General features: G+C 34.2%; 1 protein-coding gene across 5 annotated transcripts in view; it reads left to right on the top strand.

Annotated features, from left to right (window-relative positions):
* GPCPD1 (glycerophosphocholine phosphodiesterase 1) overlaps positions 1 to 19038 on the top strand; it is a 50960-nt gene that overhangs the window by 13947 nt on the left and 17975 nt on the right. For 3 of the 5 annotated variants that reach the window (XR_013999608.1, XM_081148378.1, XM_081148379.1), the window contains exons 5-11: positions 5598 to 5673; positions 7629 to 7670; positions 9589 to 9712; positions 12914 to 13145; positions 15363 to 15525; positions 16102 to 16234; positions 17334 to 17388. Coding sequence is in view for 4 of the 5 variants with exons in the window: in XM_081148378.1 (XP_081004504.1) it covers positions 5598 to 5673; positions 7629 to 7670; positions 9589 to 9712; positions 12914 to 13145; positions 15363 to 15525; positions 16102 to 16234; positions 17334 to 17388 (825 nt within the window). In the remaining variant the exon portion in view is untranslated. Of the gene's footprint in view, positions 1 to 5597; positions 5674 to 7628; positions 7671 to 9588; positions 9713 to 11763; positions 11817 to 12913; positions 13146 to 15362; positions 15526 to 16101; positions 16235 to 17333; positions 17389 to 19038 lie in introns of those variants that run through there. The other 2 variants (XM_081148381.1, XM_081148380.1) reach the window with 2 other exon arrangements.

The raw sequence follows: 19038 nt of genomic DNA, 5'->3' as shown, positions 1-19038 counted from the left end.
TATTATTTTGGGAGTGTTTTCGTAAAAAAAAAAGTTGATTCTTTTCCTCTTATTTTAAAGATACTTATTTGCTGAAAGGATTCTTTTCCTTCAGAGTTTACCTTTGAGCACACTTGGGCTGCATGTGAACAAGGGCTTAGGCAGGAGCCTAGGAAGTGAAACGTGGATTAGAACATTTAAGACAATGTCTTTCCCTTCGGGGTCATTGAATACTTGTTACATGTGAAAATGCAAGCAGCCACTGTTACCCATTCTCTTAGCCACCGTTATAAAAAAGAAAACTGACAAACCCACTTCAGCTGTCTTTTGCACCTATTACGTACGTTTCTTATTCTGAGAATATATTGTAAATACTCAGTAATGAAACTAAATTACATTATGGTTAATCATTGTGTTGGCTTATCTTGACAGTAGTCTCACTTTACGACTTGCGATCATTTATTTAGTATAGGGGTTGTTCATCATGGCATAGTTCTTCAGTATAAATTGAACAATTGTGCATAGAAACATAGGCCACAGCACTCATGATGTTGAAAGCTTATTGTGGATTCTGGTATGTGAAATTTATAATGTGAAATCAACTAAATTTTATTTAGAGGGGTATTTGGACAGGAAAAATCATGATTCCTTTGGGCATAGTTTTCTAAAGTAAGACTACTGTCAACACAGGTTAAATTAAGCCAACCTAAGCATTTCCCCTCTTCATTGAAAATGTAACCAAAAGCAGCAAAACCATCCAAAATGCCTTTGAAAAAATTGGCAAGAAGTCTGCTTACAGTAAGAAACAAGTTTTTCCCCTTGTAATACTTGCAAAAGTTTACAGTATGTGTTGGTGAGTGTGTTTCTTTAAGTAGGTGCTCTGTATCGTGTACACATGTACCGTGTGATGCAGGGGCTGCCATGGTAAGTATGTTTTTCATGGAATAGAGTAAATAGCTACATAAAATCCCATGCATATGGCTAGAGGGTATTTTCCCCCACATGCCAGCTTAAATTGACACTTTTTTTTGTAAGTTGGTGGCGCTTTTTAAGTGAAACTTAATTTCTAATAAAAATAATTATGAAACTTTGTCTCAATTGTGCACCGTGAAATGACAGAACTAATGTGCAAGGAATCTTAAATCATAAAATGATGTAAATTATTGGAATATATATGTTATAAATATAAACAATAATAAGAAAGCAAAGTAATTATGAAAGCATTGAAAAGCCAAAATGGGTAATAAGATTAATTTTACTGAGTTAAAGTCTTAGGAGGTCGTCTACCCCGGCAGTTGTAGAGTCTAAGCTAAAAATCTTGTGATTTTGTCACTTGACCTTTAGACTGTAGCTTCCTCATCTTTAAAATGAAGGGTTTGAACTATAAATTTCGTAGACCCCTTCCATCGATAATGTTTTATTGTAAATAATCTAAAATTTTACCATTCATATTCTCTCTTTTATATTTCCTTCCTTCTGGCATATTCCTTTTAGTTTAGAAGTTGAGCCTTGCAGTCCTTTTTCTCTTAATTTTTCATAGCTACATGTTCTCTTATACTTTGTAGAATTAGAATAAGATGTTAATATGTTGAATTTTAAGATAATTTTACTGGGGACAAATCAAAATATTAATTTATGTAAGCACAGAAAACAAAGGTAGTAGATATTCCTGGAGTGGAAACATTGGTGTGAGCCTGCAGATAGTCGATTAATTTCATATCTTCACGAAAGTAATTTTTGAGTTAACATGCAATTTAAACATTTTTAAAATCCGTGTCCACCCCTCTTTACTTGTGGCTAGAATTAGGGTAGTTACCTCATATAGAAATATTAGCCAGTTTTAAATTATATTGTCTTTGAAATATTTCCTTAATCTCAGTGTAAGTAGCTGTTTATTTTTAAGTAACAGCTGTTTCAAATTTTTATAGGTGTTGACGTTCATTCATAATTAGATTCATTATAAACTCTTTTACTTTATTCTTAATCTCCCTTGATTTTCATTTAGAATAGCCCAGGGTATCATTTTATAAAATGGTTTCTTAATATAATAAAATTTTTACCTCAGCTGTTAACTTCGAATTTAAATCATCTCATAGATAGCTGTTCACCTACCCTTCTTTACTTGACTCATTCCTAGGTCACCATTTTCTTAATGGTCTTATTAAAAATAGTGATTTTTAAATAGCTATGGTCTGGCCTCTGACAGCATAGATAAAAATTCCTCAGAGACCCTTTACATGCACATTTTTTCCAAAATTGTGGAAGAAAACAATCAGTAAAATTTTAAAAGTTTACATTTTTCATGATATTTAAAAGCAGTGCTGTTACATGAGTATTTGATCATTTTGCTTGATGGTTTGTTAAAACCAAACAAAAACTCCAGTCTACATGTTGAATAATAACCTTGTTTATTTCTCTCAGTGCTCGATGTAGCTGAGTGATGTCAATGACTGTTTAAGAAAGTGATGGTTAAGACACAAGTCTGTGGAAACATGTTATTTTTGTGTTTTTGTTAGTATGCATGTTTGAAAACACTTCAGTAATTGTCTGATTTAATAACTCTGCCAGTGCTATTAACAGAATACCGTCTTAGACTGATAGTGTTCCTTTTTTCTCCAAAGATCCACCTTCACTTCCCTCCAAAATGTTTACAGTTGTGGCAGCCTTTTACAAAATGGAGCTGTTCTGTCTTCTAAGATTTTAAAGATTGTTTTTCATGGAATATAGCCTTAAAAATGATTGCGTCTTTTAGAGTCATTACTGAAATTTTTGTTTTTTTCAAATATATCTTTATTGATTTCAGAGAGAGGAAGGGAGAGGGAGAGAGAGAGAAACCTCAATGATGAGAGTCATTATCGGCTGCTTCCTGCATGGCCCCCACCGGGGATCGAGCTCGCAACCTGGGCATGTGCCCTGACCGGGAATCGAACCACAAACTCCTGGATCCTAGGTCGATGCTCAGTCACTGAGCCATGCCTGGCCAGGCTGAGATTTTTAATATATTAATGCTCAGGTCTTAAAAAAATTTTCAAAGAACTTCAGTAAGCTAAAATTTAAGATTACCTTCTAAAGTTTAGTAAAGTAGTCATAACAATTCTGGAAATTCACTGTATTTTAAAATTTGGTTCATTTTCCCCCCAATATTATAACACTTTGTGTACCAAACAACATGGATTTGTAGTGTGAGCGCTAGTAGGCACAATTCTAAGTTATCTGTTGAATTGGCCCTTTGGACTGCTCCTCAAATACCTCATTCTGTTCAAGCCCAAATTGTTTTATGCTGTGAGTGGATTTGAGGGTGGAGTTCATTAAAATTACTACTAAAATATATTCCCTATGAAATATTCAATCCACAGGGCTATTCTTACATGATTAATATAGATGCTACAGTCAAGATGTGGTCAAGTTCCCCGGACACCTGAATTAAAACAAAAACAAAGTCTCTTTTTCCCTCTACCCACTTTTTAATCCTTGCTGATATTTAATATTATTTTCATGGCACCCTTTTAGTTACGTTTGATTAGTAACTTCTATAAGAATATAGACCCAGCCTGGCCAGGCTTGGCTCAGCGGTTCAGCGTCGACCTAGGATCCAGGCGATCGGGGTTCGATTCCTGGTCAGGGCACATGCCTGGGTTGTGGGCTGCAGCCGATCAGTGACCTCTCATCATTGATGTTTCTGTCCCTCTCTCTCCCTCTCCTTTCCTCTCTCTGAAATCAATAAAGATATATTTAAAAAAAAAAAAAAAAAGAATATAGACCCATACCATCTTTGTAGAGGATTTTTTTTTGTTTGTTTTTTCTTTTTCTTTTTCATTTCTTTTTCTTTGGCAGGGTATGTTGGGGATATGGGAGGAGTGAAGAAGAATAGGTTAGTTTTTCCTGGCTGCTTATTATTGCTAAGAAACATCATTCCTATTTTTAATGTATGCATTTACATCTCTTGAGGATTAGAAAGTTTGATGTTTAAAAAAACAAATTCAGAAAAATGTGACAGGAAAAGTAAAAAAATCTAAGAGATGTAGGATTAAATGCATCTTCTTCTTTAAGTTGTAATGAAAATTAAATTCCCCATATTTTAAGATGAGCAGTTTCACATTTACCTTTTTAAAAACATCTACCCAGTCTACCATTTCATAAGTAAACCCTCATAACAAGGAGGTATTTGTCTAGAGAAAATGAGCATTTCCTATATTATCCCAAGATAAGTGATTTGAGTATCTAGTGCTATTTTAGTTTTCAAATTCCAAAAGTATGCAAGTTAAAAAAAGATTTTAATCTCTGGTTATTTTAAGTGGCAGAATTACCTCTTGTATTGAATTGCCTAATATTGTGCCTAACTTGTTACCTATTTATTTGTTATCATTTGGCAAATTTTTAAAATATAATCAATATTGAAATCCTGTAACATGTTATAGGAGAGTATTTAATGCCATCTAAAGATGTACAATATATAGAGAGAAAGTTATATGTTTCAGGCTTTTTAAGAGTATACTTAGTATATGCCTAGAAAAGGCCTTGAAGATTATGTATGAAAATGTTGATAGGTATTAAACCCTAAGTGGTGTGATAATAGGTGACTTTTGTTTTTTCTTTTTGCTTCCCTGTATTTTACTACATTTCTTCAGAAGATATGTAAAGAACAAAAAATTAAAGTAACTTGTAAGGTTACAGTTGAAATTTTGCTTTTAAAATATGTATTTAAGGGTTCCATTTTAACACATAAGTTTAATTTTTAAAAAGTAAAGGAAAATTAGGAAACATTTAATACTTCAGTCTCTTAGGTATATGCCAGGAATCTTTGTTGGTAGGTTCATTCTTGTTTTTAAATTGGTATAGGTGTTATCAACAACTCATAAAGCTTTATTCTTATAATGGGACAATATTAGGAGTTATCACACTGTATGAATTTAGAAACTCAAAGGCATAAAGAGTAAAACTGGATGTTAGTTCCAGTTTACCCATGTGTCCCATGTGTGTGTCCTTTCTTTTAGGGTTTCCTGTGCCCTTTAGAAACACTGGTTACTGTGATATGAGAAATCTGAAGTTCTTTCTGTAATCTACTCACTATTCTTAAATGTATATAGTAAAAAACTTTATTGTGCCTTCCAATTTTTTGAATAACTTGTGATAATTGATCTCGAGGTACTTGTTTCTACTATTCCTATGATAGTAGAGTTTAGGCTTTTTAAAAACACTTCAAGAGTTACTTAAGATGAGATACTTTATCCAGTAACACCCCATTGACTGCTGACATACCAAAAATAAAGTATATTTGTGGTAGCTTTAACTTAGGACAGAATATCTGTTAAAGATTAAAATTTCTTTGAAACAAATTGAGTATCGTAGGCAGATTTAAGAATGGGTTTAAAACAGTTTTATGTGCCAGTTCATCCCATTTTTCTTTGTTTGCTCTCTCATCTCCATTTTCTTCCAGCACTCATCATGTTTTGTGACCTGTTACATTCCTGATTGGGGGCATATAATATTGATAATTAACAAGATGAATCTCTTGGTTTCATATTTAGTATAAACTTAGGCTACAAACATCTAATGGAGTCATGGGTAGAAAATAAGATATAAGAAATTATTGCAGACATTTAACTTTTAAATTGCAGACTATCGGTGGTCCATGTCAAGTCATAGTTCACAAGTGGGAGACTCATCTACAACCACGATCAATAACCCCTTTAGGTATGGGCATTAACTGCATCTGTTTGAGGCATATGCGTAAAGTTACTAATATGCTGCACAATGGCTTAGTGGGATTTAATAAATTTTTATTCTAAAGTTTAAGGTCAATTTTCATTCAGCATATCATGAATCTTACTTTCAAAACTAAATAGTTCTTAATTGCCTTTCTTTATAAACTTTATTAGAAATGCTTGCCTACTTATTTTTATTTTGTTGGGTTAGATTAATTTATTGTAGAATATTTATTTTCATTTGGAATAGTTACAAAGTTTATAAAGTAACATTCTTCTTTGCTGAGCATCCATGGCTTTATTTGATTACTTGCTCAGAGAACTTAGAGAACACTTTTTTTTTTTAAGAGGAAAGGAGGGAGAGAGACATTGATTTGTTGTCCCACTTATTTATGCACACATTGGTTGATTCTTGTATGTGCCCTGACTGGGGATTGAACCCACAACCTTGTATCGGGACGACCCTCTAACCAACTGAGCTACCCATCCAGGGCAAAAACAAAAATTCTTAAATTTTTAACTTTAAATAGTAAGAATAGAACAAGTTATTCTAATTATTCTGTGTGTTTTTAAACTAGTAAATACTTGAATAAACTTGTATGAATAAATTCCAATTTCTTGGTTGTAGCAGACATATTTTCCTCCTAATTTACTTAAATACCTTGCTGGCTAGGCTGAAATTGATATTCGGATAGTTTTTTTAAAAAAACACCATTATTCTGTTTTCTTATGCCTAAAAAGGCATTTATCTTCATACAAGTATTTTTTAATTTCCTTCTCCATACTAAGATTAAAATTTGAAGTTCATTTCACATACATTAAATTATCCACTTGGATTCATCTGTAAATTGACTCAATGCTGACAAACGCATCTTTCAGTTTCTAAGGAAAAGTAGAATGTGAAGATAATAAATGGCTTTCTAGTTACCAGCTTAGAAAGTAGTGAGAGATTCTGCTTTACCCTGTAGTAGACACGTCTTGTTTAAACAGATATCTCATTTCATCTTCTTTATTGGATTTTTTCTGTTTTAATACATTTTTGATAGTGTATTTAGAATTTTTCTGATAGTGTCCTTCAGAATTACAATAGTTCTATATTGAGGTTGGAAATTATTAGGTACTGAATATTTAAAAATAATTTGTGTTTTGAAGCATCTTGCAGTTATATATATATTTTATTATGAGAAGTGGGATGATTTTGTTTCTGATCATTCAAAAAAAGTTATAAACTTAAGAGCTGCGTGAAATCTATCAGAGAATCTTCCTTGGGAACTATCACACTTATTTTAACAAATATTTCAGACTTATGTTTAAAGTAAACTGGAAAAGGAAAGCAAGAAATTAGTATGTTACTCAGAGGGCGGGGCTTACCAGCTTAACTCATTTAGTTGAAATTTCTGTTAGAAGGGCATGTGCTAGAACTTACTCTTTTGATAGTTCCTCACAGCTCTGAGTGTACAGGTAAGTTTACACTGTTTGTAAAGCTTTTAGCCGGCTTTAGAGAATAGTGGAGATTTGAGGAGAATTACATTTTAGATAAGTTCAGAATATGCACTACATAAGAATAAGCATTTTAATTGTGCCAAGACCTTGGTTTAAAAAATGAACCAGGATACACTGTTGTCCAGCAGCCTGTCAGGCTCACACATTGTGGGTATAGAAGTTTGTCCCAGTGCCTCTAGAGCACCTGTCTGAGGAGTTCTCTTTCTCTTCCTTGTAACATCAAGAATGATCACCAAGTATGTAAGAAATGTGATTGTTTGATAGCCTTCTTAAAAGAGAATTCTTTATTGAGGGCTACAATAAATATGCTTATTCACTTTGGGCTGCTTTTAAATTTTAGATTCCATATTTTAAAAACGCTTAAGGTGGGTAGTTTCTCAATTATGTGTTCTATATACATCATGAATTTTAATTAGGTTTTCTATTTTCCTTCAATTCTAGAAAGTGAAATTATTATTGACGATGGACAATTTGGAATCCACAGTAAGTGAGACCGAGTTTTAAATTTTTTTACTGATATGGTTGAGATGTTACATAACATTCATTAGAAACAGATGGCATAGGGAAATATAACAGTATGATATTGAAAATAGAGGCTAAATATAAGAAACAAATAACATTCTTTTTTTAATGTATCTTTATTGATTTCAGAGAGAGGAAGGGAGAGGTTGAGAAAGAGAAACATCAATGATAAGAGTCATTGATCGGCTGCCTCCTGCACGTCCCCTACCGGGGATCAAGCCCGAAACCCAGGCTCTGACTGGGAATCGAACCTTGACCTCCTGGATCCAAGGTCAATGCTTAAGTGCTGAGCCATGCCAGTCGGGCAATATCATCACTTTTTAACACTATTATGCTCAAAAATGATATTAACAGTTCTAAACATTTAAGGTGTGAAAAGTTAACTCTTAAGCTAAATTTGTGCATTTTGTATGTTTATATGTGCATTTACAGTAAAATCCAGGTTATACAGAATGTTCTGGTAATTCTGGCTTAGCCTTTAACATTTAATTTACAGTATATTAGAAAATCCTTTTACCTCTAAATATGTTGAAAATGTTATGCATTTATATACTTCTGCTTCAGTGACACTTTATCTTGAGAATTCAAGGTTGCAATTTTATTTTATTTTTTCCTTAAATGCAGTTGATTGCATTTTCATTTTTAATACTTCACTGTGTAAAGAAGTGGGCAGAATGTGTGCTTCTGCAGACTGAACCAGAGTTAAATGGCTGATAACCAGTTGCTTTCCTGTTCAGAACAGGAAGAAACAGGTCTGAATGTTTTGGTTGTGGTTTAATAGGGACATGTGTTTATACACTTTAGAAATGTACATGCTTTGGCAGTGTTTGAATAGGAATTTGGATTTTATTTGGGGTTATTTGTATTATATCATAACGTGATCTAAAATACTTGAATAGCTTTAGTGTTTAGTGTTTTACAGTCTTGCCCGCTTTATTTACAAAAGATGATACTTATGCTACATAATTTGGAGACCTTTCTTTATGGAGGAATAATTTTCTCATTTCTTCAGCTGTAATATATGACATTATGTACCTCTATTTATTAATTACTATGTATGGTTATAAATGCATAGAAATTTTATTGTTGTTCTAAATTCAGCTTTAGTTACCTTTTAGGATGGAAAGCCATTTCTCCAACTTTGTCCATTTCTAAAAACAGTTTAAAATTAAGAGATAATAATTTTATTTTTAAAATTTGCTAATTATTAAACATTTTAAAGTTGTATTTCTAAGGAGAAATGTTTCTTAATATATATATTTTTAAATCCTATTTAAAAACTTAGGTCCAAAACACTTGATAGTTCTGTAGTGTTATGAAAAACATATTACCTATATTAATAGGAAACTTAAACAATGCTAATACAGTGTTATCATGATTGTGAAATTTATGGCAGAATGTATAAATGTGAGAATACAGGGTTGACTCCAGTTTTATTCTTACCTTCTCATACTTCAGTCCCTGACACGAGTGGTATAACTAGTTTCAGCTGAATAAATATTTCATGTGAAGCTTTGGGAGTTTAATAGTAATTCCCAGTGGAACAACTGTAGAAGTCATCTTGGAACATGTATTCTTGCTGAAATGGCTTTGTATTACTTCGATAATGGATTTACTAAGAATATTCTTATTTACTTAAGTTGTTAAACTGAGACTGTTGTTAACATTCATTTAACTTGTTTCCCCTTCTTCATATAAAAGTTATTTTTTCAATGACAAATTTAAGACTATGTATATATTTGTTTTGGAGAGAAGTACCAGTGACATATAGGCTGAGTGTATTAAAATCTGAATGTGAACTAGAAATGTCAGTGTGTATTATACTTACTGGATTGTTTAAAAATATGCATAATAATTGCTGTTCTTATTTACTTTCCAGATGGTGTTGAGACTTTGGATTCTGGATGGCTGACCTGTCAGACTGAAATAAGATTACGTTTGCATTATTCTGAAAAGCCTCCTGTCTCAATAACCAAGAAGAAATTTAAAAAATCTAGATTTAGGTATGACCATGTGTATTTGTTACTTAGGCCATTTATTTTCACTAATGCTATAGATTTCTGGTTTTAGCCTTTAAGTGTATAAACTAAGAAAAGATCACACGTAGAATGTCATATTTTTTACCTCAGATTGCTGTAGTTACATCTACTTATGTTAGTCTTAATCTCTAAATTTGAAACTAGAACATTTTGTTTTTATGTAGATAAATGATTTTCAAGCTTACATATCTGCGTAGTTTATAAATAAATTGCTTGTTTTAAAATTGATATGAGAAATGACTTTGTGCTAAATGAGGGCAGAGTGACATAACAGAAAAATGATTACTGAAAATATCCTTCAGTGTCCTAAACTTTCCTGTAGCTTACAAATGGAAACCTTTCCCTGAGGAAAGGTAGCAGTTATCATAGCAGTACTGTATTAGTTTCTTTTTAATCTGATATATAGATGTCAAGCTTTGTGTGAATAGCTAAATAGTAACTTTATTTTTCTGTAATGTCATCATACATACCTTTGAGTGAGCTGGCTTCTCAATGACCCAGGCAACTCTATCATTTGGATATAATTCATAACAATACTGCAGTTTGAAAATCCGCAAATGTTTTACCATAACTTTAAATATTATAATACTTATACCAATCATAAAATACATAAGGGAAAAGGTGTATAATACTTCATAGTTATTTGCACTGGCTCTTCTGAGAGTGAGTAAAGAGTTTTGGGTGTACCTTGTTTCTGTGCATTTCTAGGCCTCTGCTTTGCTTCAGAAAAACCGAGGTTATTGGACCACATGTTTGATCTGCAAGATCCATTTGACTGCAAAGATTCTCTAACCAGTTAGTCATATATAATTGAATATTTTACTTAAATGTTAAAAGAAGCAAATAAATTGTGTAACAGCTATAATAGTATAAAACCTTGAAATAAAGATAGCAGTAGAAGATAAAGCCTTGGTTGGTTGGGCTTATTAGGACTTTTTTCTTTGGCTGTAGCTAAGAAATTAATAGATATTAGTGGTTGAGGTTCTGATGGCTTTGCAAATATATACTGAGTCCTGTACCATTCTTGTTTATAGAAATGATTTTGAGTATTTGTATATATTATAGTGTTGCTTAGGCTTAAATTGAAATATTTTCGTATAACCATACTTAGTTGGGCTCTACAAATTAGTAACTGATTCCTATTTAAATAGTCATGCATAGCTAGAAACTGATGTTTGTCCTGACTGTACCCCACCCCCCTAAACAACCCCCAAGTTTTCATTAGTGATAAACTAACCCTTCATGGTGTAGGAAATAAATTTATCTGCAAGGATATAAGGACTTTAAAAACTTAGCAACAGCTTAAACATTTTAACTAAAACACTAGACATGTCATTTTATCTTATTACCATCAAATTTTAAGCACAAGTTTCTCTTTCAGTTGACTCCAGCAGTAAGTAGAAAGCAATGTCTCTTTATGATAGACTATAACATTTATATAGCTATTTGAAGAAGACCTTTAACAAATAAATTCGTTCATAGATCCCTTTAAACGTGAATTTTCTTTTTGGGGGGGGGGGGGTAGATGTGCATTGCTGTTGGCAGAGTGCCTTTCTTGCCTGCTCACTCCTGTCCATTTGTGGTCTCTCTTTACACATCCTGGTAGAGAATGTTTCTTCCTTCAGGTTCACCAACAGAATCAGTTGTCCAGAACTATTCGTAAGAGTTTGGTTTATGAGAAGAGATGGTGATTTTTGTTTGGATTATTGAAGTGCTACTTTTGATTTTATAGTGTGATTACAGAACAGTATTACTAATTGAATAATTTATATAGCTATCCCCTCTGAGAGACCTCAGAATTATGTGGCTATGGGACATGGCTCAGCAGTGGTTGGAGGCAGGAGATCATGCAGAGAGGGCAGGGCCCACTAATACAATTCCATTATTTGTATTATCAATCAGATCCCATTTAAATCTACAATGAAAAGCTTTTGTAGCTCAGCTGTTACTCTGTACCAGTGATTTTCAACCAGTGTGCCACAAGAATTTTTAAAACATGACCTCTTTTCCTTTAGACTGCCAAAAAAAATAAAATGACAACCACCAACAGAACAATAGCCGTCCAGTTGTGAATGAATCAAAGTTATAACTATTTTTTTGTCAGATAGGCAAAAAATATGATATTTTTTGATGTGCCGCAGAATTTTATTAGTTTTTGTGTGCCATGAGATAAAGAAGGTGGAAAATCACTGCTCTATCCATTAACATTACTTCCTACCTTAATAGTATTAAAATTGTTTTAGTGCATTTCAATTGGTGTAAGAAATATTCTAGAATTGAATCTTCTTGGCATTACAAGTGCTCCGTGCAAGTAATTGCCTTTCATTGGGAGTAGACTAGTCTCTGGCCCTATGGTTTGGGTAACTGGTCTTTGTTTTCATTGCTGTGAGGCCTTTAAGAGTTTTAGACTTTCCGTTTATTTTTTTGTTCATTTGCTTTTTTAAAAAAATGCATGTATATAAATATATACACACACAAAAGATACATACATTCAAATATATATACTTAATACAATGTTTTTCTTTAATAATGTACTTTTCCCAAAGTACCTCAACTCACTGTGGTGTAAGGGAAAGGAAAGGAAAATTTTTAGTTTATAACCTCCAACTCTAACAGTCTTTTTAATGCACTCTAATAGAATATGGTTTAATTTGTGCTTGTTTTATATATACCCATTTGTGAAACTTCTCAAAAGAAATTGAGATAGCCAATTATAAATGGGGTAATAGTAAATATCTTTTTAGATTCATTTTTAAAAAACAAAGAATGAATGAAAATAGCCTTAGGCATAATGAGTGTTTGTCTCATTTTAATACTTTACAAAAATATATGTAGATTAAAAACATCAGTATTTTATAAAATATAGCTAATGCCTTACCTGTAGTAAGTGTAGTCTTTGTACTATATAATACACAGGGTGGGGAAAAAGTGGGTTTACAGTCTGTATGGAAAATAGTACAATAATTAATAAATAATAACACAAGAATAAACTGTGTTTCATGTACTCACAAATGAATACCTACTTTTGCCTCACCTTGTATTACTTTTGTTATTTGAAGATTTTGCATATTCAGGGAGCACTCTAAATTTTAGCATTTAGGTAACATTTGTGTGAGTTTCCTTCTGTTCCACTTTTTGCATTTCATTATTTTTTCTTTTGTTTAGGGTAAAGCTGACACTAGAGGGTCTGGAGGAAGATGATGATGATAGGGTGTCTCCCACTGTTCTTCACAAAATGTCCAATAGCCTGGAGATATCCTTAATAAGCGACAATGAGTTCAAGTGCAGGCATTCACAGCCGGAATGTGGGTATGGCTTACAGCCTGACCGTTGGACAGAGTATAGCATACAAACAATGGAACCAGATAACCTGGAACTAATATTTGATTTTTTTGAGGTGAGTAATTCTTTAATTTGAAGGGTTTGAAAAAGAATGCAGGCATGAGCTTATTTTTACATATGTTTTGATTTTTATTGTAGTCTAATTTGTGTAAACCCATTATTTGTACAGCATCTTAGATGTTTAATTCTCTATACATTTTAGCAGGCTTAAAAAACTTAGAGTTGACAGACTCAAGTACTATTAAGTATATAATTAAGAAAACTTCAGCAGAATTGGTTTCAAATCAAGACCAGATGTCTTGATGTCTATGTCTGTTTTAAATATAAATGAATTATATTGCCCGGCTGGGCGTGGCTCAGCGGTTGAAAGGCGACCTGGAATCCAGGCAATTGGGGTTTGATTCCCGGTCAGGGCACATGCCCAGGTTGCGGGCTGCAGCCTATCAATGACTCTCTCATCATTGATGTTTCTATCTCTCTCTCTCTTCCTCTCCTTTCCTCTCTCTCAAATCAATAAAGATATATTTTAAATAAATAAATAATAAATAAATAAATAAATAAATAAAAATGAATTATATCAACCAAACTATATAACTTGGTGTGCAATCTGATGTAACTAGCATGATTGAGTCCTCTTCATGACCAAAGCCTGTGACTTATTGAAGCATTTTATTATAAGAATTCATTGTAACTGGACTCATTTTTGCAACTTTACTTGATATTATAAATATGTAATAAAAAGAGTTGCTATAAAAATTGTGCGAGGTTGTTCAGAATCTGTGCGGCCAGCTTTCCGGAGCTACTGGTGACACTTACAGTAGCGCTCCAGTTCACCGGCCGCTCAGGTGCTCCCCCTGGTGATACCGAGCCGTCCCCTGCGGTCCTTGCTCTATCTTTCCTGGCGCAGTCAGCTGTACTGCTTTCCTGAGACTCCTGTTCTTTGGCACATCCACTCCCATTTTCACTTTTTTTTTATATATCCTCACCTGAGGATATTTTTTCCATTGTTGTTCAGAGAGTGGAAGGGAGAGAGAGAGAGAAAGAAACACTGATGTGAGAAAGACACATCGATTGGTAGCCTCCTGCACGCCCTGTGGCTAGGGCTGAGGATGGAGCCTGCAACCGAGGTGCATGCTGTGCCCTTGGCTGGATTGAACCCAGGACCCTTCAGTCCACAGGCCGACGTTCTAACCGCTGGGCAAAACCAGCCAGGGCCCATTTTCACTTTTTTAAAGTTTAAATCTTTGAGAGTAGGAAATATGCTTTGCCCAGCAGCAACAGCTAGCCACAGTTTCTTGAAAATGTTAGAATTCAGAGTGGATTTAAACCCACTGAGTGGCATTTGCTGCACATAATTAAAATTATAATCTTTGAATTGTTGAATTTGATGATTCCTTTAGACATAGCCTTTGTAAGTGGCTTTTTAGCAACCTTGCATTAGATGGAATTTAAAGGTGTTTTTCCCCCAAAAAAATTTATTTTAAAAAACACTATAATTAGATCTTACCTAAGTAATGAGATGTGGAATTTTATTATAAAAATATGAAGTTTTGGTTGAATGTTTCCTTGTTCTTTAAGGACCTACATTTTAGCCCTGGCCAATAACTCAGCTGGTTAGAGCACATCCCAATACACCAAGGTTGCAGGTTCAATCCCCGGTCAGGGAACATATAACAATCAACCAATGATACATAAATAAGTAGAACAACAAATTGATGTTGCTCTCTTTCTCCTTTCCTTTCTCTCTAGAATCAATCAATCAATCAGTAAAAATTATGAGAGCAGCCTAACTTCCCTTTCATTTTGTTAGCAGCATTGGAAATACTATTTTATTTCTAAACCAGGCTGATAAAATACTCAGTGTAATCTCAAAGTGTTCAGTTTCCAGGAGAGTTACCATCACTCTGTGTCATCTGTGTGGATGTGTTTTTAGAGAATATAATATATATTAAAAGCTCACTACAGGTATATCTTAGTCTTTGAATATAAAAGTACTTAGTAACTTTTAGTTAGTGTTTTAAATTCACCTAATACATATTAGAGGATCAGAATTGCAAATCGGCAGAGTTATGATTAATAAAGTAATACATAAAGTCTTAAAATATTATATATGAAAAAATGTACTGTTTATTACCAAAAAGTGCTTTCTAAATTTCATGGATATAAATTTGATTGTATTTCTTATTGATCTTCCTGCATAGTTTTTGATCTTTAAATGGAAAATATTAAAGTATAAGAACTTGGATTATTCTAAATTTTTCTCATTTTTCAGGAAGATCTCGGTGAACATGTAGTTCAGGGTGATGCTCTTCCTGGACACGTGGGTACAGCATGCCTCTTATCATCCACCATTGATGAGGGTGGGAAGAGTGCTGGAATCCTTACTCTTCCTATCATGAGCAGAAACTCCAGAAAAACAATAGGCAAAGTGAGAGGTAAGCATGGAACAGCAGGGTGGCCCTTTACAAATAAGCAAAGGTTAAGTTAAAATTTCATTAGTTTCAGATTGAGCTTTTGAGAATGGTAAAGATTAAATTAATGATTTGTTTTAGAATATTATCTAATATAATAACTAGGATATATCTTTTGAATTTTCTTTTTTTTTTTAATATTATTGAGTACCTTCTATAATAGGCACTTTTCTTTTTTCCTTTTTTTTTTATATCTTTATTGATTTCAGAGAGAGGAAAGGAGAGGGAGAGAGAGAGAGATAGAAACATCAATGATGAGAGAGCCATTGATCGAGCCCGCAACCCAGGCATGTGCCCTGACTGGGAATCAAACCCTGATCACCTGGATCCCAGGTGGATGCTCAACCGCTGAGCCACGCCCGGCCGGGCTATCTTTTGAATTTTCTAGAAGCTTTGAATCAGTTTTGACTTGTTAATTTTTTCCTATTTGATAGAGATTGATAAAGCTAGTTTTAGTATATTTAAATGTAATTGAGCTCATCATGCCCTTTTTAATTGTCTTTAATTTTGTCCCCACCCTCTCTTTTTTCCCTACAAAAGTTGACTATATAATTATTAAGCCATTACCAGGATACAGCTGTGACATGAAATCTTCATTTTCCAAGTATTGGAAACCAAGAACACCATTGGATGTTGGACATAGAGGTGCAGGGAATTCTACAACAACTGCTAAGTAGGTTGAATACTTTTGAGCAGTATTACCATTTGGTAGCTCGAACTTGATAATGTTAAATTGGTTTGAGTGAAAAAAGGTCAAATGATATTTTTTTTTTTAAATTTTTAGTGTTGACATTACTGCAGGTATAAATGATTGTATTATTATTACCCTGGAATTTAAATTTAATTTGGTCATTGGGGTTCCCAACTTAAATTAGAGACTAACACTCTTCTAAAGATTCTGGTTAGTGTTTTTTAATGTTCTACTGAATTGATAAGCGAAACATTAAAACTAGAAAGCCAGGCCCCAAAGGGGAGCAGAATGGGGGAAATGGGTGAAAAAGGTGATGGGGGATAAGAGGTACAAACTTCCAGTTATAAAATAAGTAAGCCTTGGGATTATAGTGTACAGGGAATATATAGTCAGTAATATCATAATAACATTGCATGGTGACAGGTGGTTATTAGACTTATTGTGGTGACCATATGACAAGGTATATAAATGTAATCACTGTGTTGTACATCTGAAACTAATATAGTATTGTATGTGAACTATACTTTATTAAAATTAGAACAACAACAACAAACTAGAAAGCTAGGAGGAAAGCGTAATGCAGAAAGAGCCTGATGCCGTCAGTGTGTCTGTATTGTGGTCCTGACTTTTGCATGTTGCCCTCTCTGAGTCTCAGCTTCCTTACCTGTTCTTAGTATAGTTTCCATACTTCCACCCTATTGGTGTGTCAGCCTTTCCCATTCCCCTAGTCTGCCACTATTAAGTCTTCTGAGGCTTCAAAAGGAGCAAGTTTCTGTATCTCTACTACTTCATGCCATTGCAAAGGTTCTTTTCCTTGATTGGTCACCTCACTTGGAGAGATTGGGTTGGTATGGGATATGCCTATATTCAGCTTGTAAATACTTATAATTTAAGGAATACATGCACACACCAAGCAAGTGATGGTCACAGTCTCATTTTGGGGGTGGCAAAATTTGTCTTAAAGTAGAGAATAGGTACTATTTCCATTGTTGAAAATACAGCTGGCTTCTTTATTACATTTATTTTCTTTATCTTCTCTATAGTATATGGTAACTGTATTTCTGTATATTTCTTCTTTTAGGCTTGCTAAAGTTCAAGAAAATACTATTGCTTCTTTAAGAAATGCTGCTAGTCATGTAAGTGAACCTTTCTTTCTTCAAACAACTGTGGACTATTGGTCCAAAGATAGAAAAGCAAGATATGTGGGTCTGGGGAGTCTTCTCCAGTCTGCATTAATAGGTTAAAAAAGGGAATATTTATGCTGCTTTTGAACATGTTTCTAAGTGAAGGTGAAATATTTCTTGACATTTGTATTTAGATTCATGGTGCAGATTGAGATGAAAACAATGGAATTAGCCCTGGCCAGGTAGCTCAGTGGGTTAGATCGTCATCCCAATAAGCAGTGGCTGTGGTTTTGATCCCTGGTCAGGGGACATATACGTGAGGATCCCTGTTAAAGAACTTTTAGGGACTGCTTTTTGCGAGAAGATTTCATTAAGCCTTTTCCTTTCATATTCTGATGAAATCCTTTGTCACTCACATGGATCACATTTTATTTTATTTTATTTTATTTTATTTTTACATGTGTTTTTATTGATTTCTTAGAGAGAGGAAGGGAGAGAGAGATAGAAACATCAGTGAGAGAGAAACATTGACCGGCTGCCTCAAGCCCGCAACCCGGGCATGTGCCCTGACCGGGAATCAAACCAGCAACCTCTTGGTGCCTGGGATGGTGCTCAACCAAATGAGCCACACTGGCCAGGTGTGGATCACATTTTAGAATGTTTCATGTTAGTTATTAATGCCTGGTTTGTTTAATGTTAAAAACATATTTTTGAAGAGATTTTGGTCTGTTATTGCATTATTTCCTAAATTCACACATGAATTTTGGGATCAGATTTTAATCTCTTAGTAAAATTATCTTCATGAAGGGTGATGATGATCATGTCAAATTTAACATTTAAACTAGAAAGCTATGATTTACTATGTTTAACCATTGCACCTATTTGGAGGTGGTACGGTTTTCTTCAGTAGGAATGGTTTGTGTCATTGTCTTGTTTGTAGGAATAAAAGGAGCTAAGCTTATTTCCTGCTTCAAAGTCATCCAGGAACTCGGCTCCTTCAACTCAAGCCTGTTAGGCATGTTTACGCACAGCTGAGCAAGGGGTGGAAATGTGTCCCTCCGTTCTCATTCAGTACTTCTCTGGGTCGTAGCAACGTTAGAGGATCCTCAGACCTTGTTTCCTTCCGTCCCAGCTGGCTTTCTTGCAGTGAACGTACAGATTTGTATGTCAAGTTATGTTTTCAGCCTTTATATGGATTAATTCACATGTCAGAATGGATCTGACTTTAAAAAAATATGTCCTTAACTCATTTTTGCCCTCCCTTCTTCCATTTAGGCTTCTCTCAGGAAATTTGCCTGTGCATCCTTCTTGGTTCCCATTTCTGCTTCCTGTCTTTTCAGCAGCAGTTGCAGTTTCCTCTTTAATCTGGTGACAGAGGTTTTGCTAAGAATGGCTGTAGTGTTCTGCTCAATGGTACCAAGGAGCAGAGCTGAGAGACTGCAGCTTCTTCTTTTCTCCACCTCACCTTTAAGATATAGCTGTCCAGCTAATGTCTGCAGGGGCAGCAAGGTGTGAGGGAGCCCTGTGCCCCAGGCCCCTGTTATGCTCCATTTCTGCTAATTATAGTAGCAGAGGTGACACACCTGTGAAGGCTGTCCCTTGCCACAGAGGGGCCCCAGGGCATTTTCAAGTGGATCAGTGCCCATCTTTTGCCAGGAAAAA

Source organism: Miniopterus schreibersii (assembly GCF_964146895.1).
Source record: "Miniopterus schreibersii genome assembly, chromosome: 10".
Classification (NCBI taxonomy): Eukaryota; Metazoa; Chordata; class Mammalia; order Chiroptera; family Miniopteridae; genus Miniopterus; species Miniopterus schreibersii.
The sequence above is the reverse complement of the archived record's forward strand: the minus strand, read 5'-3'. Positions and strand labels throughout refer to the sequence as shown.